The sequence below is a fragment of the Oryzias latipes genome, chromosome 9, assembly GCF_002234675.1.
Source record: "Oryzias latipes chromosome 9, ASM223467v1".
NCBI lineage: Eukaryota > Metazoa > Chordata > Actinopteri > Beloniformes > Adrianichthyidae > Oryzias > Oryzias latipes.
The window spans coordinates 7,543,166-7,570,857 of NC_019867.2; the positions used below are offsets into that span (position 1 = coordinate 7,543,166).

General features: G+C 36.7%; 1 protein-coding gene across 1 annotated transcript; it reads left to right on the plus strand.

The window, feature by feature from the left end:
* The first annotated feature begins 10 nt into the window (after positions 1 to 10).
* rnf122 (ring finger protein 122) lies at positions 11 to 27,409 on the plus strand. Its single transcript, XM_004072203.4, has 6 exons — positions 11 to 440; positions 10,748 to 10,904; positions 21,302 to 21,347; positions 23,273 to 23,314; positions 23,414 to 23,496; positions 25,989 to 27,409. The coding sequence occupies exons 1-6, from the start codon at positions 416 to 418 to the stop codon at positions 26,101 to 26,103; spliced, it is 468 nt and encodes a 155-aa protein (XP_004072251.1). The 5' UTR covers positions 11 to 415; the 3' UTR covers positions 26,104 to 27,409.
* The last annotated feature ends 283 nt before the right edge of the window (positions 27,410 to 27,692 follow it).

Here is a 27,692-nt window from a genome sequence, read left to right on the forward strand (position 1 = left end):
CAGTAGCGTCTGCGGGGGCGGGGGCAAGGAAAGCCGAGCCCTGTGCTCCAGTTTTCGAGCCGAACACTGATGCCACCGCCGCTAGTGGGTGACTGTCATGGCATCTATTAATAAAGGGGGAGACGCAGGAAGAAGAAACGAGGGAATCCGCATCCGCCAGTCCGCTGCGAGGATGATCCCGCGCGCACGTCACGCCGAACAACAAAGCCGCAACTTCCGATAGACCCAGACGCCCCTCATCCACGCGTTCATCCGCCTCCTCCGGGCTGCTTTTGTCTCCTTCACCTTTTACCCCGCTCGGCTGCCGGAGCTCTGCCTCGGCTGGCGCGCGTGTTTGCGGTCATCCATCCGCGCAGGCGACCGAGCTTGTTGGTAAACACACGGATCCCGGCGGCGAGGACTCCCTGGCGCATTGATGCACCCGTTCCAGTGGTGTAACGGTGAGAATTTGTTTTCTAACATCTGTGAGGCCACCGATTCAGTCATCAGCTGGGCTGATTCTGTTTTTATTCATCTCACAAGTCCCCCCCCCAAAAAATAAAAAATCAACTTCCAATTACCTTTGACTAAACGGAAACGCTCTCAATTGAATCATAATGTGAAAATGATTCACACATTTGTTTATTCAGACACACAACATAACAACCTTCCCTTAAATTGCTGCAAGTCTATATATGAATGAACCAGGCCTGGATTTAGCCAGCCCCACTAGGTGGTGCAGGTATCAGGGGGGCAAGTTTGTCATAGCCCCTAAAATGCATATCATGACATCATTACATTTATTGTCTACCTATCTTCTCCTTTGATCTAATTTATATGTCCTGAAAGTTCAATGTTCCTGACACTGCCCCCTGCATTTACCGGGCTTGGGACGGGCACAAGCACAACGCTTGCATTTATCCTTCATTTTTCTATCTATGTCTATCTATTTGTCTGTATCCGGCTTTGATACAAACACAAAAAATGAGGAGCTTAAAGATCCTGAGCCTAACTAACTTCCCTATTTCTCCATCTCCTTCATTAATTTTTAAAGCTGTTGCTTCCAGAATAGTGAATTGCACAATTTAAGTCCTCAGCCCTGCTGCTGTTTAAAAAAAAAAAAACTGTGACATTCAACAGGACACTTTATGAGGCAGTGATTATGTCATTACCATAAAAGCATAAGCATGTCTGAAATATTTTAGGTTCTGCTCTTTATTGAATGTTAGTGATCTGTTAAGTGTGCTTTCCTGAAACAATAGAGGCTTTTGCAACTTAATTTAAACAAAATATCGCTGAAAGGCTTTATTTTTAAGACCTACTCTGATAAAAATTGTTTTTTTACATGTTCTAATAGCGTTTTTCTCCTGATGGAGGACATATATACAGACAGCTAAAAATTGCATTTCTGAGTTTTTCTTTATTTAAATCGTAGTGAATCAGGAACAGAGAAAAAAAAAGGTAGGGCCTAAAGCTCCCTGTTCCGCTCCATTCTGATGCATCCACTTACAAACAAATAGATCCATGTACGTCTTCGTCTGAGCTGGCATCTGGCTCAAAACTTTACGGTTAGATAGCTTCAATATTGCTCGCCATTTTTGTTGCACCGGTAATGTTAGGTTGGCATTGTGAGGGGCTATAAGCTACCGGGAGAGCTTGCAAACAAGGGGATGGGTTCCACCTACAACTCAGAGGTGAATTTCTAATGAACCGCTCTGCAGAAACTATGTCCTAGAAAATGACAGGTTTTAGATTTTAGGCTAAAAAACAGCATAATCATTATTAAAAGACCACTGGGAACGCTTTTAAAATAGATCAAATGACGATCAGAGTGGGACTTAAATTGATAATGAGATTCTGATGAGTCCATTGTTTCTTTATTTTTGCCTGTGGAGCCACATAGCTCCTGTCGTTGGGCTAACCGTGGAAGGTTTAGGGTGTTTGTTTACTTCATGTATTACTTCCCCCTCTTGTTTTACACAGTTTATCGTTTCAGCAGCTTTTTTGTCACACCAGCCCCTGTAATGGTCAGACAAGTGCGGCCTCTTCATGGCGGTGGAATGGTGTCAGTACCTCGCCGTGACGGGGAGGCCTGGTGAAGATGATGGATTGGTGGTCTTTTTTGTTTTTTTCCTCTGACTTTGGATGTTTGAATGCAGCAGCCTCCTCTGTGGTGGTGTTCAGACCAGAACAATTACCCCCTTTGTGCAGCTCAACTCCACTTCTATTCATAGGATACGCACACAAAAAGGCACACACAGTTAGCCTGGGTTAGAAAATGAAGCGGGTATCAAGCAGGCACAGCTCGTGTCTCTCCTGCATGTTAGCGTATCTTGCTTCTGCAAGGGTTTGGGTTCAACCTATTTTCTTACTACCGCCGCCATGCAGGCATTCTTGAGCGTTTCCTCCCATCCGAACTCCTGAATATTTGATGGAAAAGCTCTGTCTTTGGTGCAGCAGGAGCAGCTTTGTGTGAAATCGGCATATATAGGACAACCCCCCCCCCCCCTCCACCTGGCATCCCGTCTCAGAGAAAACATTCACAGTCGAGGTGTTTCACAGCTCCTTCAAACCACAGAGGGACTCCTCTGACAACACGAGAATCCATCTGACACGGATCTGAAAAGTTCCTCTTTATCGCTTCTGCGCATGAGCTACCTTTGGCAGGCATTGCAACGCGGCGTCTCACGAGAAAGCCAATATGTAGGTCAGTGGTCATGCAAGGCCCCACCCAAAGCAAAACTCATCACTTCTAACTGTCTGGTTTTCAATCATGCAAAGGTGCTGGAATGAAAACAAGTCTGTCCGACCGTACGGACAGTTGCAGCAAACTGACCCAGATTTGGTTTGTGAGTCTTACAGCAGGTGATTTGTGCCATCAGCTGTGCACTGATGTGATTACAGAAAGGTAGAAAGAACCTCATCACTTCCTGTGAGTGTCTCTCTGTCTTCCGATGTGTGGCAGATTGTTTGAGTCAGGGAGCGATTATGGAGTAAAGGAGGTCAGGATGTCTATTTGTTTGCAGGTTGACATCCTCACATGTGTCCAGCTGTGACTGCAGAGGTTAAGGTCATGTCCTCATAGATATTCTGGGAAATAAAACAAAAATACACATATTTCAGAATCAGAATGAGAATTACTTTATTGATCCCACACGTGGGAAATGTGTTTGTTACCAACTGACAGCAGAGAAAAAAAAAGAATAAGAATAATATAAAAACAAGAATAAAAAAATGTAGCATAAATGCAAACAACAAGGTGGTATAATTTAAAAAGCTATTTACAGAACAGTTCAGGTAAAAAGATGTGCAAAAGAAATGTGCGAAAAAAAGAAAAAAAAATGTGCAAAGGTTATCTGTTGCATTGTGAGTTATTGTTCAGGGTTATTGTATTGAGTATGAAGGATTTCCGGTACCGGGCAGTTTTGGAGCGGAGCTGTCTGAGCCTCCTAGAGAAGGAGCTCCGCTGTTTGTCCAGAACAGGGTGGAGAGGATGGTCTGGGTTGTCCATGATTGAAAGGAGTTTGTTCAGTGACCTCCTCTCCATCACTGCTTCAAATGTTTCCTGTTTGCAGCCAATGACAGAACCCACCTTCTTGATCAGCTTGTTCATGTTTTTGCCTTTTTAAAGAAACAGAAAACAAATATGACCTGCTTCAATCTTTTGACAAATGTCAGAAAGCAGTTAAATAAACATTGTTAACTTTAAATTTTAGGACAAATTCCTGAAGCTTGGTAGTTTACAGAAGCTCTCAAAATACTCCTGTTTGCTTATATTAGTTTGTAGCAGCAGATAAATAACAATAAAATGTGGAAAGCATTTTTTTCACCTTAAAATCTGTTACTTTTTGGTCAAATTTGTTCAAAAATAAGAGGAAACAATACGAACTGGAAACGTGCTGTAAAAATGCGGACTGTTTAGCTTTATGTTTGGCTAAACAGACCCAATAGGAACACTCAGTTTCAATATCTGTACATAAAGATGGCCAAGAAGTCATGTGATCCTTTGGTTTTGTGGTGCAACAATATAACCCCTTCATGTCGTTAACTCGCAATGAACTATTTAATCTGAGACTTCACTCAATTTAGCATCACCTTGAACAAAACAAAAAAAACCCACTGAAGATAATTGTTTTATATAACTGAAAATTATGTCAGACATGAAGGAGTTAAGGCAGTGTTTTAGTTGTTAACATTTTGGCAAGATTTTAATTAAGGATTCAGCCCTTTTATTGTAGAATTTAAAGTGATGGTGTTTGTGAACATTTTAAATGAAGATATATATAAAAATATATATATAAATATATATATAAAATATATATAAAATCTAGAAACCAATATACAAACAAATAAAAATGGTCTTTTTAAATATTGTTGTTGGATTATTTTAATTTAAAATTTTGTGAAATGGGACCCTTAGTGGTGACTTCGGGTACTGACCCGGCTCCAGTTTCACTTTCAAAGGGCCTATATCACACTATTCGTAAGCCTTTCAGAGTATACTATATGCTTTGGCACAGTAAAGAAAGAACGTTTTATGAAATAGGAGTTATTTTTGATAGCTCAATTTTTAAGTAAGTCATCTCGATTTCTGAGGCACCGGCTTTCCCCCCAGTGTGGGTGCCGCCCACTTCACGCCGTCAACTTGGCAAAGATGGATGTGCTCCGCTGAAAATTGCGTGTGTGTGTTAGCCTTGGGGTAGTGCTGGCAGCACAGAACTCTTCTTGGAAGGGGCTGTTCTCACTGTCATAGTGTGAATGTGAGAACCCACTCGTTTTTGTGGATTAGGAGGGGCTGGTGCTCTACTTGTTTTAGAGGAATACGGTACTCAGAAAAGGAACGGATCAAAATACAGCTCTGGGGTTGTTTATTGTGAGAAAGTAATAATTTAATGCACTTAAAAGCTCAAAAAAGTTAATTTTGCATGATATAGTCCCTTTAAATAAACGCTAATTAAAACATTCAACATTTTCCAGTTGACGAAAAGATGGATTGTCTCGCTTCTGGTTCAAAATTATGTGGTAACCAATAAAAACTGCTAGACTCCTTTATATTTATTTACCTTTTTTATGAATACAAATTTGTGGTTTAATGTACCCCTTTTAAAGTTCAAAGCGTATTAAGACTTTATTAGAAACAATACAATACTCTTTTTTTATCTTGTAAGTTTAATTAGCTAATATAGTTTATTTATTTTGCCGTTTTCTCAGTAATAATCACAAAGTGCTTTACAATGCAGGTCAAAAAAGACCAGAAGTAAAAAACAGATTAAAGATAAAAAGCATGAACGTACTAAATTACACCAACATAAAACCCCACATTTGACTAAAATGAACGCTCAATCCCCAGGTTTGTATGAGATATAATCAATAAAACCGAAGGACCCAAGAGCACCAGATGGTTTGTGGAATCTAAGAAGCTCAGATATATAATGTTGAGCTCTAAAAGTAAGAGCTAAAATTTCCAAATGGATTCTAAAATGAACTGGGAGCCAGTGGAGTGCTGCTGAAAGTGCAGTGATGAGAGGTTTTCTGGTGGTGTGGGTTTAAAGATGAACAGGCTGCAAGCTGTAAAGCTCCTTTTGGTTTAGACAAGTAAAAAGACTGTTACAATAATCCAGGTGTGATGAAATGTGAAGAAGTGATGTTATGCTATTGGTTCCAGATCTTGCACACATGCTCTGATTGAGTTTTATATATTGTATTGCAGGTTAAGGAGCAGCATCATGTTGGAGCTGAACTCCAAGTATTGGGGAAGGCTGTAAAGCATATGTTCAGACCTCTATGCTCAATAGGACGTTTGTTTATTAAAACTATCTTGTAAAAAGACACAAACATCAAATATTCTGTCCTAAATCACTGAACTGATAGAGTCCAATACATTTTTTTCAGGTTAGAAAACAGGGGTCCAAGTGGATTAAACTGACTAGGAAATACTTTTATTACCACAAAGTACTGCTTATACTTAATGCTAAAGATGAAAATCTTTTATTATCTTGTATCATGATCACAAACACACTCTCTATTAGCTGATGAACTACTAATCAACATCATCCTCACATTTCCAAAATGAATTTTTGTTTAAATCCAGCAGGACCATTTCAGAGAAGCCACTGAGAACGTCTCACATAAGTGAAGAGAAGTGTCAAGTAGAAATGTTACTTAGTTTGGGAGAGGGACTGAAAATAGCAGAATTGATTGAAGTGGGGCTCTGCAAGAAAACCGATACGTCATCATCCGTCTTTCTATTTGTTAGTCACTTTAACATTTAAAAATTGAACGATATTCTGCAAGTTTCTGTTGGGTTTTAAAGATATTGATCTTTAACTATTCAGCTGGTTTGTCTGCTAATTAGTATCACGCATTGAGGTGGAGGTGTTCTAATTAAAGGATGTGCTGCTTTAGTGTTTGGTAGAAAAAAACAAGTACAGGTTGTCCCAACATTTTTGTTCCCATGAAAATCTGCTAAAAAGGTTATCAGCGAACTGTGTCTTGAATTGGCACATCGGATTCTCTGAATTTGTGAGCCTGATCTGACAAAGCCCCTTTCTCCCACGCAGACACTGACTTATTATTACCACCACAGACACTCAAAACACAAGCAGGGCCCTTTTTCTGTTATCTTGGTCATGCTTATTTTCACAGTGGTGCATAATGTATTACAATCGTTTAAATGCTTTTTTTGGGGATAAATGTCTGATTTGCAGCACATTCTGTGATTAGATTGAAGAAGTCAAGGACTCGCATAACAGTGGAAATTGTTTCGTAGAAGATTTATGATAAATCCTAAATAGTAATTTGTCTCAAATTGACATCCAAAGGTCCAGCTTTCTTCAGTTACAACATTCTTTACTGAATATCCTTGTAGTTGGAGCTTTAAAGATAAGCCAAAAAGTGGTACGGAAACACTGCAGACTGTATTTTTATTTTAATGGTACCTATCCAGCTCCATGCAGCATTTGTTCTTCCGCCTGTCTGCATCTGACCTTGGCTGCAGACAGAAACACTACAGTGCTGATTGATTTCATGGTAGAGCAAACACATGGACAGGAGGGACACCCTCTGTGCATGTGTGTATCATCATTCTGCTCCAAAAAAAGGATCTGTTTCATTCACAGATTTGTAGAAAAACATTTAGATTTGGCTGCTTGTGTCTATTCCGTTTTGTTTCTTTAAGCACAAGAGTATCCTGACAAGAAAGGATTTCATTTTTTGCATAATATCCAGAATCAACTTCTTTCATCCACTGGTTCAAGCCAGAATCCAAGGGCCTGATGCTGTTAAAGCTACGTACATGTGTGTGGCTTTTAAGAACACACCGAACCTGCTGAAAACGTGAACACGCTTTTAGCATATGGTGTTCACACTGGACTGTTGCTACCTGATACTAGCGCGTGTACTCACAGTTGGAAAAGCCTTAGTGCCAATTGTTGAAGCGGTTCAAGTCTCATGAATTTTGCTGCAGGCTCTTTCTTTCACAGCTCTATTCTGATATATGAAAGACTTGGTGTCATAGAATTCCAACCACGCACAAACCGCAATTATTAATTTCTCTTTCATGATTAATTTTTGACATAATGTCTGACAAACGGACCTGGAAAGACGGGCTGTAGTTGATGGAAAACGGCGAGCAGCAAACTCCACCTTCACGGATATGGGAAAAAGAGAATCGCTGGAGAGATCACTTTATTTTCAATTATCTTTGAACCTTGATAAAACTAAAGTGATGTTTTTTTTGGTAACTACAAAGCCAATACCGAGCTCTCCATTGAAATAAATAATGTTCTAATTGAAAGTGTTACAGAAATCAAATTCTTAGGGGTTATTATCGATGACAAACTAAATTAGAAGCAACACATCAGACACATACAAACTAAAGTCTCAAAAAGTATTTAAATCATAAATAAATCTAAACATATATTAGAATACAACAGTATATATTTATTGTACTGCTCCTTTAATATTACCATATTTGACCTACTGTATAGAAATTTGGGGGAATAATTAGAAGAGCTCACTACATCCTCTCTTTTTACTTCAAAAACGAGCCATCAGAATTGTACATAAAGCCGGATATCTTGATCAAACAAACAATCTATTTTATCAATCTAGACTTTTAAAACTGTATGACCTTGTGGATTTTTACACTGCACAACTTTTATACAGAGTCTGTGGGAAATCGTTACCATTCAACATCCGAAAACAGTTCTTAGATATGAAGGAGGCTACAAACTGAGGGGATGTAGAAACTTCAAGATCAAACTGATAAGAACCACAAAGAAAAGTTTCTGTGTGTCGGTGTGTGGCACTAAACTTTGGAAAGGGTTAAGTAATGAGCTCCAAAAAACGTTTAAATATTCAAGAAAAGGTATAAAGAAACTCTGATTTTGCAATATGAAGATAAGAGGAGTTAAGAATCAATAGGTGTTTGAATAATAACAAAATATTGCCAAAAATGTAAAAACATGATTGTGGTGAAATAATCAAAGCTCTTTTAATTACAATCAATGAGTATTACATTGTAATTTGTAAGGTGTGTGATTGTGGCCCTGCGACGGACTGGCGAACTGTCCAGAGTGCCCCCTGCCTTCGCCCACAAGTGGCTGGGATAGGCTCCAGCAGCCCCGTGACCCCGAAAGGGATAAAACGGCAGAAGAAGAAGATCAATAAGCTATTGATTTTCTTCACTTGATCTGCAATGTGTAGCAGTAATTACTGGTTTGTTGTGATAATGTGTTCTGAAATTAATCAATGATTATTACATATTGGTTACCAATACTGTTTACTGAAATCATGAATGAATGTTTTCCGATGATAATCAATCATTTTGTTACTTGAAAAGAATCTATCGGATCAGAACCAGATTACAAAAACTGTAAAACTATAAAAAGAATTAACTCGGTAGGGGTAGGATTATATAAATTTGCTTCTTCCCACTCCTTTTCAAGCAAGAAATCAAACTCTACTTGACTTTAGTTAATATTTAATTAAGCAAAATGTGATTTAAGTGACTTTTTTGTTTGTTTTATTTTTATGTCTTTTTAAACTATGCATTTCAACATTTCTGTAATGAGTTTGATTAATATATGTAAATTCTTTATTGCTTTGACAACAGTGCTTGAAATCAATCAATCAATCAATCAATCAAATCAATTAAATCAAAATTCCAAATGGTTTATGCTTCCGTGTTTTGAAATAGATGCTAGGTCACCCCTGAATCCAAGTTCCCGATGGTCAAAGTTCTGCTAGTTTCAGCGCACCTTCTTTGGCTGTGCGTTTTGAATGTAAAGCCCGAAAATGAACTTAAAAATGTGCGAAGCGACGCGAAAACATGAGAGTTTTGAATACAGAGCCCAAAACATGCATATACGTGTCTACACAGACGTCTTAGTGAAAGCGGTCGCTCAAATGAGGGATTCCAAGCCCGGTGTGAATGTAGCATCACACGAACAGATGATTGCAAAGAAAAAACTCGTCAACTCTAAAGGACCTGTAAGGTTCCCCAAGAAGTACTTTTTTTTTTTGCTCAATCCCTCTGTGTTGCATTATTGTTAAGCTGCACGCTCACATTCATGTATCTGTAGTTCTCCATCACCTCTACCTCTTCTCTTCTCTATGTGTTTTTTCTTCCCCCCTTCGCATCAAAGATTAGATAGTCTGCCTTTACTTTGCTCTCAGCTTCACCGTCATGGATACACTCAGGAATTGCAGATTCGTCAGAGCATTTCTGACGATGACAGAACAGCCTCCTGTGCAGCCAAATCAGGCTTATTTTGCTTTCATGCTCACAAACTATGGTCTGCTGGGAAGGGTGTATGTGATCTGTTCATCAGGAGGTCAATAAGATGAACATTTGTGTAAGCATCCAACTGTATGCTTGGGGCTTTTTGTACAGCAGGACATGGAATCTAAAAGAGCTTAGTTGTATAATAAGATGCGATAGTAAATATGTCTCTCGTATACTCATGATTGTGATGTGGGACATCAGATCTGGAGCATTTTAGGACCAAGAGGTGACTAATTAATAAGTGCTGTAAGGATGCAAGATGTCCACAGGGCTGAGACCTTTCTCTGATTCCAGCTTGGGTTGGAAACATCCGGCAAATGTTGCTTTATTAGGGCTCGGAAAGGGAAATCAAACCAAATCAAATCCCTTTATTAATGTGGTGCCTTAACATGGCAGCCGTTGAACAAGGCACCATTTAATAAAGCTCAAAAAACAGTAAATCAACAATTAAAAGGTTAAAATAATGGAAAAAATTAAACAGTGAAATGTAAAATAACTTGCATACTAAAATAATACCTCCGATTGCACAAGAGCAAAATAAAACACACCAAAACCTGGTAATAGAATCTAAAATGAGCTCTAAAATTTACAGGCGGCCAGTGAGTTGAAGCCAGGATTGGGGTGATGTGGGACCACATTCGAGCTCCAACCTCGATGACTGGGGTACTTCAAAATAAAGAGACTTACAATACTCCAGTTGAGTTTTAATGAAGGCTTGGATTACTGTCTCAAAATGCCGTTTTGGTTTGATCTTCACCAACTTCACCAGTTAAGTTTAAAATCTGAGCATTTCTGAAGATGAATTGGGGAGGGTTGGTATTAGTTTGGCTGTGTTTAGGGTGACAGTTCTTTACCTCAATCCTAAATTTCATCACACAAGTCCCACCTCCTCTAGACCTGGATTTATTTGACAACAATTGGAAACAGGACGAAAGTTTGAAAGAGGCTCTACATTTACTTGTGGTGTCTTTCATTCTTCAGGGTGCTTCTGTGGTTTGGGATTGGTTTACTCCAACAAGTCGTGCACCATGCCGCCCATCACCTTCCAGGACCTGCCCCTCAACATCTACATGGTCATATTTGGAACAGGCATCTTTGTCTTCATCCTGAGCCTCATCTTCTGCTGTTACTTCATCAGGTGAGGGTTTGATTTAATAAAATTGTACGAGTTAGTAGTTCATTTGCTCTTGTTTTGGAGCTCGATCTAGACTTTAACAAACAGATCTGCAACAATAAAGCGGTTCTAAAAGATTCCCCAACAAACTTTTCTAAGTTTATAAAGATTTCTGGCAGTTCTGACTTGAAAAAACAGTTTAAAAAACAGTTTCATAAGTTGCCCACCTTCCTATATAATGATTCTTACACACACTTTTGTGCTTTTAAAAAACTGTGAAAAACATTACCTGCAGCACATTTAAGCCGGTATTTGTAAAGATGTATCTTTCTATTGTTACTCATGTCAAAACATGCACATGTGAATCCACACACAGAAGCAGAAACAGTTTTTTAATTCGTTTTTGAGCTATGATTTTGTACTTGCATTTTGATCCAAGTCACAGTTTTTGCAGCATTTTCCACTGCAACATGAAGCAGCCCCAGTGACGGTCACTTCTGCTTTTTTCCTATAGAATAAGGCATTCTACAGATGTGCTTCTCTGCATTTCATGTTTGCAAACTTTCGTTTGTATTCATAAGCAGTATTTCATGCAATGCAAAGGAGTATTCTGTCACTTTGTGATGTTTTGGCATAACGTGTGATGATGCTTGGTAGATGATCTGTACATGCAAAGATAAAGATCAGTGAATTTTTATATTATTTAGGAAACTGCTGCAAATTCTTAAAGAGACCGGTTTAGCTTTTCTAATGAAGGCAAATTTCCCACAAGACTCATTAGTGTAAAATATCTAATGCAGACACATAGATTTGTTTCCTAAAATGATTGTTTTGGTTTTGTTTGGGAATTAAATTTTGTTAGAGAACATTTGCAAATATTTTTAACTCTTTTGATTTGCACATTTCCTCCTTTGCTGTATTATCACATTGTAGATAACAGATGTTGTTCCATCCTTGGCCTTTTTAGTGGATCACTCTCTACTTTCAGAGTGATTAGAAAATAATCTAAAAAATATATATCATAAATGAAAAGAGATTGAAATATGATTGGTCATAAAAGACAATCTTTAGGAAAAATAAATTAGAAAAAGGGGAACCCACTTAAGGTATAAATGTATATAAAAAGATTTAAGCGTCTAGGTGAAAAGGGAGGAATGAAAATTAAAAAGAACATTTAAAAAAATACTTTTTGAACATCCTGGTACTCGTTAAAAAAACAGTTGTTGGAGAATCTTCCATTAAAAAAAAAATAAATAAAAAATTCTACTGAAATGTACCAAATGACCAAATGCAAGTACCGGTAAAACATCCCATTAAATAACAAATGGAAAACCAGGTCCAATAGATTAAGCTTTTCCAGAATTATCTTTTACTTTTTATTTTGCTAATTTAAAAAAAATCTGTGTTAATAATGAATACATTTACAAAAACAGCAGTTATTTTCTTTTGCAAAAGACAATCACTCAGGATGGACAATAACATTTATTGTGTTTAAGTCTTTGTAATTTTTCAAAACTTAGTGATAAAATCTGCATATTAGGCTTTAGCTTGTAAACACTATTGAATATATTTAGCATTCTGCACTGTGCACATGTCGACGAAACTGGACTAGGAAGAGCCTTTTTGCGTTTGGATAGTTTTAGAGTTTTTGATTTTTCACTGTAGAATATACGTGTTATAAGTCCCCTAAGCAATTTGCTGTGAATATAAAAGAATTTCAAACATTTTTTTGGTTTTATCTCTTGACAAACAATTTCAAAACGCTGAAGTTGACACTTCAGTGAGGGTAAAAAAGATGAAATCAAAAGACAGACTATGGCAGCAGTGTCTTTAAATGTGGCCCATTATTATCTAAACAACAGTTAACATGCGGACAGGCGGCAGACAGAATGAGGCTGACAAAAGAGGAGGAAACACGGTGACCTCTTCTACTGTAGACCATGAAGTCCCTGATGAGCTGAGGGAGCATGTGTCTGCAGGACAGGATGTGAGGCAACAGGAAGCTGCTCACCACAATGCGTGTGGACAGCAGTGAGCTCAGAATAAACCCAGCCTGAATACTGCACAGCAAGAGCCTGCAAAGCCGTCTTACACAAAAGGCTGCATTAAAAGAAAAAAAAGAAAAACTCGTCCAGGAAACATGAGCACCTGGAGAAGGAGGAGTATTTGTGGTTTTGTGCTCATGAATCAGCACCTATATTTGGCAAATTACCCAGAATTTCAGAAGCTGGTTTTATATTTGCAATTTAATTAAAAAGTGTTCTTAAACAGCATGTTATTAAAACACAGTTTTAAGAAATTTGGCCTCTTAACCTCATAAATATATACTTCTTGTTACACATTAAAAACAGTGGAAATTTGCACTTGATTGGATATTGTAAATAGTGTCTCCCTCTATTCTGATTAAACTTCAAAATAACACTGCAGTTTGAGGTTTTTTCAGTCTCAAATCAAGTTTTTCTACTGAGCATAGAGCAAAAAAGATTTGGACTCATTTCCTTCTTTATAGATACTTGCTTTTGATGAAACAAAAAATCTTGACTGTGCTGATTTTGAGAGAAGCTTGGAAAAGTGTAGAGAAACTAAAACAACTTTAAATCTGGTCAAATATCTTGAATTTCTAAAAGATCAAATCTCTGGGAATACGTTGCAGTGTGTCATTTGCGAGCACAAACTTGTTCTGATGAAGGAGCGTTACTCCGCTGCGCACTGCAACACAATCTCATAAGCTCAGCGCTGAAAGAAGCTAATTTTAATCATGTTTGAGAGTCAGAGATGCTGAAAGAGCCTGTTGTTTTCCAAATATGACAAACATCCAGAGGTGTCGTATTTCTGATGGTACCTTTTCTTGAGTGACAGACATTTACTTGACTTCCTATATCATCAAACTAAACAGAAACCCTTTTGATAAATTTGTGCTGGGATTGATTTGTCACAAATAAAAAAAAAAGTGAGTTCAGTGTTAAAAACGACAGTATTTAACAGCAAGTAAAGGGACAAAAAGAAGACAAGGATGTGTCAAGCGGGTTTTCAGGGACGGATCACAGCCCTCCTGCTTCTATCCAAGTGCTTTCCTCTGAATCACAACCTGAGTCACTTCCTTTGGCTGCATTAACAGACTGAATGCGGCTTTTGGGTAGGAGTGTGGTGGTGAATTCATTTATAGAAAGGGTGTTTCATTAGACAAAACAGTGAGTGATGAATCCCTGTTGGTGGCAGGTTTCCCTTTGTCTGGCTCTGGCAATTTGTGGAGGAGTACAGCTCTGTCTAAACCTTGGGATGAGATCCCAAAAAATCCATTTCCATGCTAAAATTCGTTATTTAGCATTTTTAGACTTGAAACATGCTCTCATAATATTTTATCTTTATGAATTCATAAAATTGTGCTATTTTTAACTTGGTAAAAGACTGATGAGATCTTTTTTTCCCCTCCTAATTCTTTACAAATACTAAAACCTTTCTTTGATTTAATGGAGTTTTTAATTAATTCAAGGGGAAAATGTTGGCACTTTTAGAAAGTCGACTTTTTTTTAAACCTTTTTAGAAAAAAACTGTTTTTGTGAGGTAGGCAAAAAATATCTTGTTCTTTTTGTTGATTAGAGGAAGGATGCGGTGACTTCGTTTAATTTAAATGTATCTGAATAAAAAATAGGAAAGGATTGAACCTGTAGAGGACAGTTTAAATCTGAAGATGAAAATAAATAAGATATAATAATTGTTCTGACTGGGTTTCCTGATATTCTGAAAGGGGATTGAAGTGAATACATTGATGTTCATGTCCAGATTTGAATTTCATCCCCCAAAAATCCCCAAATCTCAATAAAATTTCTAATTAGCCTTTTCTAAAATCAGGTCACATTAAGAATAAATCATTTAAGGCCATAAAACACATAGGAAAAGCTTTTTTAGAGCTCATTTTAAAAAAATCAAGTTATTGAACTGGAACACGAGCCATACCTTATAATAATTTTATGTTATTTTCCCAAAGCACTTTTGGTGTTTCTGGACATAAACTGCTTTTGAGTGACTGTTGTTAGTACATGAATGCAGTTTATCTAAAAATACACAGCGGGATCCAGACAATGGTTATTTTACCTGTTGGGATGTCAGTTGTGTCATGCAGGAAAGAGAAAAAACATCGTCTTCCACTTTGAATCATAAAGAGCTCAGAAACCGAAATATTTCTGTGGTTGCATCACATGTAAACATGCTGCTCAAGCTTAATTTTATGCTTTTATTGAAATATACTCTTCCTGTAGTCAATGTGTTGGCCCTTCCAAAGATAACACTCATATTTTATAATACATTTTTATATACAGATTTGTCCATACACTGTATATTCTTTTGGACTTTTCATCACCAAGTTTTAACGTCCTGAAAAGGCCACATCATTAATTAATTGATTCCTTCAAATCAAGTAATAGAAAAAAACAAGGAAAACACAGAAATAAAGAGGTATATCAAATCTTTTGAAGTTATGAATTCACAAATTGAATAAAAATACACAAAAGAAATAAAGTTAATCAAAATCGTTTGGATTTTATACTTATTTCTTATTAGCTGTAGGACAACTTATAGAGGATATTTTTTGGTGGAAACAGTTCACATGTCAGTTTCTATTTAATAATTTAATAATCTCACACAAAGCGAAGAAAAAAGTAGATGACAGTTTTTGGGATCTGTAGTAAGTGTCTGTAAAGATTCAGGTCATCCCGATCAGCTTAGTACGGTGGACCTGAAAGTGCAAATCACATGAAAAAAATTAAACAGCAGGATGGCAGTTAAAAAAGCAAGAATTAAAAAAAAAAAGACAGTACATTTTAGAAATGAAAAAATAAATAAATCTAGAAACCAAAACGTTAAGAAAAACCTTTCAGAAAACAAAAGTAATTGTCGAAAATTAAAATGAAAGGTTGAAAAATGAAAAAACAAACAAAAACCTCCAGAAAAGTCGGGTATTGTGGGGCATTGCTGAGGATGTTTGTGCGTCATTTCAACCAAAAGTTATTTGGCATGAAGCATACTGGATGTGCTCCATATTAATCATAACGCTTTTTTAGTATGCAGACATTGAAAAGGCATTTGAAGAAAGTCAAACATCAAAACTCAAATGTCATCATACAGTCAGCGATCATAGAACTTACCTTTTCTATTTTTTCCTTTTGATTTGTTTTTGCTTTTTTAATTGCAGTTGTGATCTTAAATGTGTGTTTGCACTTAGTGTTTATTTAAACCTCAGGTCCACTGTAGGTTATTGACGAATTTTGTTCTAACAATGTGATGCTTTGATTTTATGCTGCTGAAATGGAGACATGCATCTTATTTTGACTCCTCCATGTACTTTTATCCAGTCACTCATTCTCACAGAAACCTGCAAATTCTCCAGAGGCTCCAAACAACAACAGCAGCCGCTTTTAAAAACAGGAAGACTGACTGGGCGCTACAATGCAGCGTTCTTTGGCGTCCTTTGAATGCTGAGAGACAGCTGCGAGATTCCTCAGAGCTGCAGTGACAGTTAAATCAGAAATACTTCAGCAGAAAGGGCATGGTTGAGGTCACTGGCTGACGCATGTGAACGTATAAACACAGTCAGCTGTTCGTTTATTATTGTGGATTCAAACCTTCAGTTGGAAAGCTTGTGCCACTGAAGTGATGTTAGGATAGTAAAAAAAAAAAAAACACAAATAAGGCATCCAAACACATTTATTGTGACTGACATGCCATTTATTGATGCACACACGTGTTAAAAGGCTGCAACTTGCATGTTTACATGTCAAAACTGACATAAAAGACATTTTTGGCCTGAAAAAAATCATAAAAAATGTTTTATTCGAAGGAAAAATATAGATTTGATTAACTGAGATTGCATTAAAGATCATTTTAATTTTGAATCAAATCAGCAGGAGCTGCAGGGCTGAGGAGTGCAGATTTCACGGCAGAGAAGAAGACTAATATTCACTCAAGGTGCAAAGCAAGGACTTTTGACACTTTGACATATAAGTCATATCAATGTGCTATTCATGTGGGGAGAAAGACAAAATAAGATTTTCAAGAGCTTAATGTTGCTCCATCTTCATCATTTTCTTCTTTTATCTATTTTTCAAATCAAATCAAATCAAAACTTTATTTATAAAGCACTTTTCATATAAAAATATAACACAAAGTGCTTTACATTAAAACACAACAAAATATAAAAACAAACATGACGATTAAAATAAACAAGCACAAAAAATAAAAAATAGGGCCCCCCTCCCCATACCTAGCCCCTCACTCCTTTCACACCTCCCACCCCCTAACTGATGGGGAAAGACAATGACAAATAAGCTGTGAGAAATATAAATTTTTAGTAAAGATGATTTTTTAAACTAAAAAACCCTTTTTGCTAAATGATCTAAACATATTTTTTTTATAATTTGGCAACCATTTGGCCTCTAGATTTGCAAACTTAAGTAGCCAGCCAGAGTTCACCCACTAAAACTGGGGATTTGGGACACGGTAAGTTAGTTTCACTGTAATAAACTGTACAGCAAACCAGAAAGCATACTTTAACACACAATCGTGATGTCAAAATTATAAAGAGCCGAGGCCTTTCTAATGCTTTGCCTAAGCCTTTCAGAGTAAACTATATAATTTCACATTACCTTTGGTGCATTAAGTAAGGATTTTTTAAATGAAATATTAGTTATTTTCACAGTTCATTTTGCTACCTGGAAGTAAGACGACTCGATCTCTGAGGCTCCGCCTTTCGCTCAGTATGGGTGCCGCCCATTTCATGACGTCAGCCTACAGCCGGCCTCTGCAGTGTGTCTGTTTCGCCCACAAAAACAAACAACATCCAAACTTTTGCAAAGATGGATGTGCATAGTGTGCATCGCAGACTCTTCCTGGAAGGGGCTGTTCCCCACTTTGGGATGTCACAATGTGAGAACCCACTCGTTTTCGTGGATTGGGAGGGGCTGGTGCTTGGAGCGCAGGTTTTTAGAGGAATACTCAGAAATGCGTTAATGGATCAAAATACCGCTTTGGGGTTGTTTTTTGTGAGGAATGAAAATTATATAACACCAATAAGCTCAAAAGTTGATTTTGCATGAAATATATCCTCATATGGTTTTGAATTTTATCCCAGACTAGGACTCAAGTTAGGATGTGGTGCTTTGATTGACAGGTAACGTTCAGCTGGGAGTGAAATTCCAGAAACGACCACATTTTACTGCTGATTTGATTCAAAATTGAAATAATCTTTAATGCCATCTCGGTTAATAAATCTATTATATTTTTCCTTATAAAACATTTTTAAATCATTTTTTGAGGTAGCAAAATTTGCTTTTATGTCACTTTACATACTGAAAACATTTGTACCGGTAATTTTATTTTTGAAAGTCGCTCCCTTTTAGGTTATGGAAAGAAAGAATTTTATGGCCAAACCAAATTTATATTGGAACAGAAATAAATTGGTATTTCATTGAATGTTGTCAAATGGGAAACTAAATCAAACTGTGAACTTCTGTTTGTTTCAAAAGAAGCCAGAGGGTCACATGACCACATTTTGTTCTTCTTATTGAAATTTGTAGAATGGTGCTATAAAAATGTATATATTATTTAAAATTTGTAGATAATAAACAGGAAGGATATTTGAATAAGTTTGCAATGTTCTTGTTAAAGTGGTTTCAATCTGGTTTAACTCTGATTTCTGTATCAGAACAGCTTTTTGGTAAACTTTCACCCATTTGGGTTCCTGTCTGGATGATGGCTAACTTAAACGGCACCATCTTAGCTAGATGTCATCATTTGTGAGTCTACTTTTACAGCACACAAAGTCTTATCTCAAAGCTCAAATTTAAATTTATAATTGAAATTTTATCAAAACCTTTATTTTAAAAACTAGATGGAAGAAAAGACTAAATGGTGCTTATGAAGGTTACCAAGTTTTATTTGTGTGTCCTTCATTTAGGAATAAGACAAAAGTTAGTGACCTTTGACTTTAATAAATACAATTATTTAATTGAGAGAGGCAAAGGTTTCTGATTGTGATTTAATTTTAAATCAGAACTGTGCAATCAGTGGAGATTATCAGTGATGACCTTTTTGTGTTTGAATTGGTGAGTTTTGACTTTAATATAGATGTGAGGATGTCAGACAGTTGACAGACTTATAAGCAAAAGCTGGTTTGTGATCCTTTTTCAGGTTAATAAATCTCTTCCATGCATCCAGTTTAAGATGAAATGAGCTAAAGTAAAAGGAAATTTACAGGTCAGTTTTCTGTTGTCAATTTTGGATGTATCAGCTTTTTTATTGCCTAATCCTGGTAAATAAAGCACACTGCAGGCAAAATCCAAGTGCGATTGTAGAAAAATCTACAGAAAAGCCAATTACTATTTTAAAGTTACACAATTTATGGCTTTTTTGTGTTTTAATATCAACACAATATATTTTATTCTAGCTTCCAAAGTCATCTCAAAACCAGTAGAAGTACAAATGAAGATTTCGTAAAAAGCTTCAAACTTTGATGAGAATCTCTTTTGTTTTTGCAGATCGTTTCGTACTTACTAATTGAAGTCAAACACGGAATTCTTTGTCACATTCTCCACCCTCTAAACATTTAACCTCATTTTCCAGCTTTGGAAAAGCTCGCCACATGCAAACCGTGCATCCTCACATTGTTCACCGAAGCAATGTTTGCAACAACTCCTGTAAACAATCAACTCAATGACAAAAACAGAGAGAAACTGCTAAATCCGTACAAAAACATTCCTCTTTTTCTTCTTGATAAACGTCTTTAGCTCATAGGGTGTCATCCCATGCCACTTTTGCCGTTGTGTTTAGCTTCAGGGTTAATTCATAGACAGCGGCGGACATTTAAGTCTAAGTTTAGTTGTGTGAAAACAGAGAGCCAAAAATAACCGCCTGAACGGACGAAGCTCGCCAACTGATAAAGATCTCCTTTCCATTGTTGGCCTTGCAGGGGTGGTACGGAGACCCAACATACTCATTAGCTGTGTTTGTGTGCAACAAAGTGTGTGTGTGTCTGTAGACAAGCATCTTATTGTCTGTACGTGTTCAGATGACAGTCATTAACCTGGAAAAACCCTTCCGTTATGCACATTTAGTCGCACAGAATCCTCACAGTTTAACTGCTCAAATCGAACTCTTACTTTAAATGATGTTTATGTACAATTCAACATAAGTCTGTCTGAAAAAGTTGTGATTTACTGATGGTGCACACAGTCCTTATTTTTAATTTAAGGTAATTCCATAAAAACAGAATAAACCCAGGAGATTTCCTGTTTTGTCTGCTTCATCAAATTGTTCTTTTGTTCTTGGTTTTTGGATTTAATCTGCAAAAAAAAGGAACATCTGGAAAAAGTAAACCTTCTAGTACTTCCATTTCTTTTCTCCTCTTTTACAGGCCATTCTGGCTGTGAGTAGTTATTTCAAATAACGGATTTTATGTAGAAGATAGAGAATATTATTGTAATTTTTTGTACTTCTTTTATTAATTTTTGGGGACAACACTTTGCATTACATTCTGTCAGAAAAGTGTTATATAAATAAAGATTGATTGACTGATTGAGGTCAACATGAACACACCAACACAGAATGTAATCTGGGCACCTGGGAATTTATTGCATTATTATTGTTATTTTTATTTTTTCTTCCGTTTTTTGACAAACTGGATTTTCTAAACTATCGGTATCTTTTTTCAAACAGATTTTTATAGTAAGAACAGTAAATCAGACAACGTTACCCAATTTTTTGAAGGCTTACTTTTTAAACTTTATTCTTTTTTTTTTTTTTTATTAAAGGTGTAAAACAAATAAAGCTGCCCTTTCTGTTTCAATCATTCACTCCCTTTAGCAACATGTCAGTTTCCTGGTAAACTGATATATAAATTAATTACCGGTAAGTCATGCAGAATTAAGATTTAAAGTCAGTAAACTACATGATCAAAACTAAAATAAAATGGTTTTAAAAGGATGACTTGTATCTTACTTTTATGAAAACCAAAAAATCTATTGTAACTTATTCAAACTTATTTTATTTTAATGATTGTGATTGTCTAGGATTGATTTTTCTTTTGGGATAAACCCACCGAGTGATCTTTGTTTAATGTGATTTCTTAAGAAAAATATATATATTTTTTTTATTTAAATATCTGGCAATTCAGTTCAATTATTTTCATTACAGGATTTAGACTTGGTCACCCTGCAAACTTTTAATGCGCACAAAATAAAGTTTTAAAGCTGATACATGTTTTGTTCAAAAAGCTGCTTTTCCTCACAGTTCGACTTCAAACATAAAATATGTGAAAATCTTAGTGCAATTGACAGGAAATCGTTTAATAAAAAGATTCCTTTTGCTGCAAATTTGCTGTAAATGAATGCTTAATTTGTTAATACATCTGTTTTTCTCTTCTTTAACAGCAAACTACGACACCAAGCTCAAAGTGAACGCTTTGGATACAGAGAGGTAAGACTGCAAAGAATGCTTTCCTGCATGTTTGACCGTATGACTGGACATGGATTTGGAATAAACAGAACATGACTTTTTATTATTTTTATTGCTCTTTTTAAAGCTCATGGCAGAAACGCATCTCAGAAAAATCCGATTTCCGGAAGAAAGTAGTGCCAAAACTAAGAATAAAAGGACTGTTTTACTTCTTATTAGGTTATCTAGCAACACCGTTGCAAATTGCAAAATCATGTCAGCGAGAGATTTGTCAAATTACTGTAATTGACATCAATGACATCCTTAAGGGATCTTTAGAAACTTCTGAATACACTGGGAAGCTAAGAGTCAAGATATTTGTGGCCACAGGCAGCTCTGCCACTAGAAAAACAAACATCATCCTGTAATGGCTGCAGAAAAATGCAGGTTTTAGTCATGAAATTAAGTTATAACTGAACATAAAATGTTTTTTCAAGGTAAGTCAAAGAATTTCATAGAATACTTTAACTATTTATATGATTCACCATTTTATGGTTCAGTGTTTACATTTTTTTAACGTTATCTTTTAATGTATTCATTGTTACCTTATTGTTTTTTTATGTTCTAATGTTTTAAAGTGTCTGTGAGTTGTAAACTGACTGTGGCTGCGTCTTGACTCCCTTTACAAAAGTTCTTACTAATCTCAATGGGATTATCCTGTTTAAATAAAGGTTGAAATCTAAAAAAAAATCCAGAAACAGCTTATTTCTATGACACAAATTCTCATTTGAAAAAGACCAAAGCAAATGAAAAAGCTGTAATGTGACTTCATGCTTTAAATTTTAAAATAAGACAAAAAGGGATTAATCTAAATTTTATTGAAATGCGTTAGAACTTGTAAAAAAAAAATTAAATGTAAAAATAATTCTATATTAACGGAACATGCAGGTTTTAAAGTTTCGTTAATTTTAATGTAAAGGTTTTAAAAAAAAGTTATAAACTTTGAAATGTTTGCTTTAAAACAAACATGACAACAGTTATAACATTGTGAGACCCTTTGGAATAAACCCTTGGAGCGTCTTGGTTCCTTGAAGGTCCGTCTGTGTTTTTAAAACATCCTTCACATTGCTTTGACCTTGTCTGTGCTTTATTTTTGGATTAAAAAACATACTTTAGACATATTTTCATTAAAAAAACGTTTGATCACAAGTTTTGTGATATTTGCAGTAAAAGAATTTACTCGGAATTGAAATTTTTGTTAAGTTTTGGTGTTCATTTTGGAATTATTTAGTGAAATAATAAAAACATTTTTGGAAAACCACAAATCTGGGATTGTGCTGAAAAGATTAAGGTAAATTATTCAAGCCAATTTAAAGTTATAAAAATGTTGAACTGGAGTGAGGCTTTGTGGTGCAGCTAAACTACCCACTGCTAACATTTTACATGAACCATAAAACCTAAAAATAAAGTAAGAATAACACAATTTTTATTTTTATTTTATTCTATATATTTTTCCTCAGAGAGGTTTTGGTTGTTGGGTAAAGTGCACATAATAACTCCATCAACTGTCCAGTGGACTTTCATCAAAATGCATCATTACTCGCTTATTTTATTGTTTTTTATTATGAATTGTAAATGTTTTATTTAACTTATTGATTTAACCTTTATTTATTCAGGCAAGACAGATTAGGAAAACATTTTTTTTAACTGTGGCCTGGCAAAAGATGAGAATAAAATGAGTTACAGGAGACACATAGACAGAAATATTAAGGATAAAACAGCAATAACACAAGATAATCATTAAATTGTTAAAATAATTACAATCATAAAACTAGGTTTCAGCAGCATTTTAATTTATTTGTCTTTCTCAACTACTTGTTTTCATTTATATTCTACATAGGTTTTAAAATTCCAGTTTTTTGCTTTCAGGTTGTTTCATCCAATTTTTTTAAATCACTGTTTTGCAGGTAATTTTAAAAGGAGATCCCAAAAAATTAAGTCTTCATGGGGTATGTTTGAGTTCTTTTTTAATTCATTTAATCTGTTTTGGTTTTAAACTGACTTTCCTGCCAGCATATGTCATTTCTGACTGTCTGTCATTCGCACAGCAAACATGCGCCGTCTGTCTGGAGGACTTTAAAGTGAAAGACGAGCTGGGAGTGTTACCATGCCAACATGCTTTTCACAGGAAGTGAGTACTGAAGTCTTCCCTGGTGCTTGTTGGCCACTTCACAGCTGCCAAGACTTTTTAAAAATGAGGAGCTGAGATCACAAAGTCGGTTAAACTTCATCTTTCAGTCGCATCCTCTGGCTTCCGCTTTCAGGGTCGAGGGCGGGGCCAATCTCTCATCAGTGATAGAAAAGTCAGCCTGAAGTCTTTTAATGTCTAAAATCAAACATTTTGGTTGTTAATTAGACTGTGTCACTTTAATGTATGCGTATAAATTCATGTAAATGTGAACATGTACTAAATCAAATGTTTGCTGATTTACAGACTGTTGCAAGATGGTTTCAAAAGAAGCTAAATGTAACTTTTTGGGCTTCTGAATGAGAACTTTTTAAAGCTTAATAGAGCTGCAGACGAGTTCCGGAGTCTGACTGGGTCAAGAATAGTGGTCACCCTCGTGATTATTTATCTGTGAGCCAGATCCTCAATAGAGGGCTGTGTAAGCCCAGTAATCCTCTCTGCAGTCCTTACCACACTCCTCAGAGCCTCACTGTTTTTTATAGAAGCTCCACTTCTATGGACTCAATTTGGAAACAAGAGTGCTTTCTGCAGTGTGTTAAGTTGTATTTAAAGCTTTATTTAAAGTCCCACTCTTTTAATCTAATTTAACATATCTTCCCAACGGTCTTTCATTTATGAAAAAATCAAAAATCGAAAGCCTGTGGAGCAACCCCCTGCCTTCCCATCACCCAAAACTGAGACTGTTTACATTCTCTCCTGCTAGCTTACAGCCACTCACACCTCAACCTAACATTACCGGTACAACAAAAATATTGAGCAATGTTGGAACTATGTAGCCATACAGGTTTGAGCCAGATGCCAGCTCGGATGAGGTAGACAAAGACGTGCATAGATCTATTTGTCTGCAAGTTGATGATCAGAATAGAGCAGAGCGGTGAGCTTGTGGTCCGCCCAGCGTATTTTCTACGTCACAAATAGGTTTTTTTTCCAAACAGCATTTTTTTAATCTGCTCCTGATGAACAGTTTGAATAAATAAATACTCAGAAATGCAATTTTAAGCTTGATTTTTGTGATATATGTCCTCTATCATCAGAAAAAAGCCACAAGATTGTGTTAAAAACTCTAAAAACACTATTGTCATCAGCGTGGGTCTTTAAGCCAGCAGACATTTGATCTAGAAACTCCTAAAACAATTTATTTTTACTGTGGAAAACAAACATGAAACAAAATCTGATTTTGTAGATCACTAACATTATAATTGGGTGTTTAAATCACACATCATGATACAGATTTTATCCCAGCTGGGCCACTGAGGTACATGTTTTTTCCTATTTATGACCAACAAATATTTCTATATTTAAATTAAAATGAAACTTAACAGTAAATCAACCTTTTTTTGGCTGTTAACTTGTACAAATGGCACTTTCAAATTGCTGTCTGTTGGTCATTAGCAAATGTTTGACGGTATAAAATAAACTAGTTTAATTCCTGAAATTACAGTCTAAAACGGTCTGTGTGCTGCCCCCTAGCGGTTAAAGTGAAAGTGGTTGAATTTCGTGATTGAGCAAGCTCCCATTTTTGAGCGCTCGTGAGGGCCGGGGAGCTCTCCCGCTCGCTAAACCAGCCCCTGGGACAGAGAGTCGCTGCGGAATGGGGAGCCAGACTGCTCGGGCCTCCTGAACCCTATGATTTTATTTTCATCGGTCAATAATAATAATAAGATCCTCTAGTTACCTCAAGCTAACCCCACCGTCAATCACAGATCCAGACCACACCTCCCCCGCTCTGCTTCCCTCCCCTAGCTCTGGCCCCCCCTTTTTTTTCATTTTTCAAATCTGGGCTGAGTGGAGTCCACCTTCAACTGTCCTATTGTGTTACCCTTTAAAAGTAGTGCTGCAAAAACAGCCCCCACCACCCCTAGAATGCAGTCAAAAATTCCTAAAACTTGAAAACATTTCTTTAAATAAGCAAAAACATGGAGGGGGTCCTGGCTGCAGACACTATGGCGCCCAGACATCATTAGGCAGAAGCAGAAAGCCAAAAAGATTTCAGAAGGGTAGCACCTTTTATTAAAACTTTTCTATTTAAATACATGGTTTAGTGTGCTAGATGTGCCTAAAATGGGGCAAAATAAAGGATGATTGTTTCATTCCTTCCAAAAAGAATACTAAAAAAGGGGTCTGATTTATAACACTTCTGGTTCTTCAACTAAAGATTGTTTTAATTTTTATTGAAAAGACTGAAAATAAGACATTTTTTCTTGAAACAAGTTATTTTTTAAATTTTCCTGTGATCCATTTTTTTGGTGTCATTTTAACTCCCTATTGAATCACAAGTGCAGTGTCAGTTGGATGAAGTCTGGATAAATGTATTAGTAGACAAACACAAACGTTTTCCTCATCACTGTGCCTCAGATCCCAGAGATCATCAATGGGTTGCAGTATGTTTCAAAATGGTCTATTTCAGTGCGTTCGTGTCTCTTGTTTCTTTGCAGGTGCCTGGTAAAATGGTTAGAGGTGCGCTGTGTCTGTCCCATGTGCAACAAGCCAATAGCTGGACCTCCAGAGCAGCATCACAGCATAGGGACTCTACTAGATGAACTGGTGTGATCCTAAGGCCAGCGGTCAGCCTCACCCGCCAGGAGAAGGGAACACCTCTTTGCCGTTAAAAAAAAAGCACCAACATTGTGATCACAATTTGGGGTAACCTAGTTACCACCCGGAGAAAGACTCTTAAGAGATGCAGTTGCCTAGCAACAACCTCTGTGAACGCAACACAACACCTTCAAATGTCTGAGAGATTATCTTCAGCCGCCCACTCGTTACTCCACATCTTCATTCAAGTTCCCCCTCTTTTGCACCCGTTCTTCTCCCTCCGTTGCTGCCGTCTGTGAGGTTAGCGGCACCGCCGGGGGAGGTTCTTTCACTGCGATGGATGAAAGGCGTCAGCGAGAGGCACCGTGGGTCTTGCATGTCACGGTTGGCACAGGCATGAAATGATGCCCATATCAGCGGAAACACCAGCAGACACTCTGACAAACCCTTCAGATGAGGGGATTTGGGAAACACTACATACGGACAAATGTAGCCTCCTTTGCTCCTGTGAGAAGCCCAAGACGGATTTTCAGACTTTTAAAAGTAAACGTAGAGAGCTAAGCAAATAACACTGCAGTGAGAGTATTTACAGGTTTGACCTAAAACCTTTTTAAAAACAACAAAAAAAAAATGAAAATAATGTAGATTTTTGCCTTTTTGACATTTTTATCATGTCTTATTTCCATTGCTAGACCTCTTTCCATATGTAGCAAATGTCGTTATTAAGTCAAATCAACTAATTTCTTCTGACTTTATGTGAATTCACGTTTCTTGTTATCTATTTTTACGCAGAAAGGCTATTGTCTTAATCGAAACATAACTTTTCTGTTGGCAAAACATTATTTCCTAAATGTTGCACTTTGAAAGGAGAAAAAAAGAGAGATGTTGTCAATTTTGAATGGTAGACCACAGAACAGCAGATCATCTGTTTTCAATTCAGCGAAGTGAAGTAACTGGGAGATAAAGACGGCCCCCGTGCAACCCTTCGCAGGCCTTGAAGGCTTCGTTTTTGGAAGCAGAGCAGCATTTTTGTGGCATTATTGCATGTAATTCCCTTTTTTTTTCAGTCGTGGGGTGGATTTTTCTTGAAGCAAAACACTGCCTAAATTGAGCACAAAAACTCACAGAGCACATTGTCCAGACAGACAGAGCACTGTACAAAGAAAAATGTTCATGAGCCACGAAAAAAAGGTCAATATTGTCGCGTTTCCTGCACGCGGGAAAGACAAGTGTTACTCGGACTCCGACCACATTCCACGTTTTGTAAGCCAACAGATGTACATAACTTGAAACGGTAATAAAGTTCTCTGTTTGCTCAGCATCTCACTTGATTTTTGACAGCGTGTATGCAGCGCCACCATCAGGCGGAATGAAGCAAATGACTCAACCACTCTAACCTGGGAGAATTTCATTTAAAATCAATGAAGTTTAGAGCCTAACACAAAAAATGTAATATAACGATTTGCTTTTGATAAATGCGTTTTAAGAAGTTGTCAAAAATCCAAAGTTTTTTTTTTTTTTGCATCCAGCTGTTAGCCTTTTTGAACAAATGTCAAATTTAGGGACCTTGAGTTGATAAAAAAAAAGGGATTGTTTTTAATCTG

Bases quoted from the DNA above. Each gene is read 5' to 3' on its own strand.
- rnf122 (XM_004072203.4), top strand. From the start codon at position 416: ATGCACCCGTTCCAGTGGTGTAACG. The intron at 23,315-23,413 runs GTATGTTTGAGT...TCATTCGCACAG, and splicing joins AAAAATTAAGTCTTCATGGG to CAAACATGCGCCGTCTGTCT. The intron at 23,497-25,988 runs GTGAGTACTGAA...GTTTCTTTGCAG, and splicing joins CAACATGCTTTTCACAGGAA to GTGCCTGGTAAAATGGTTAG.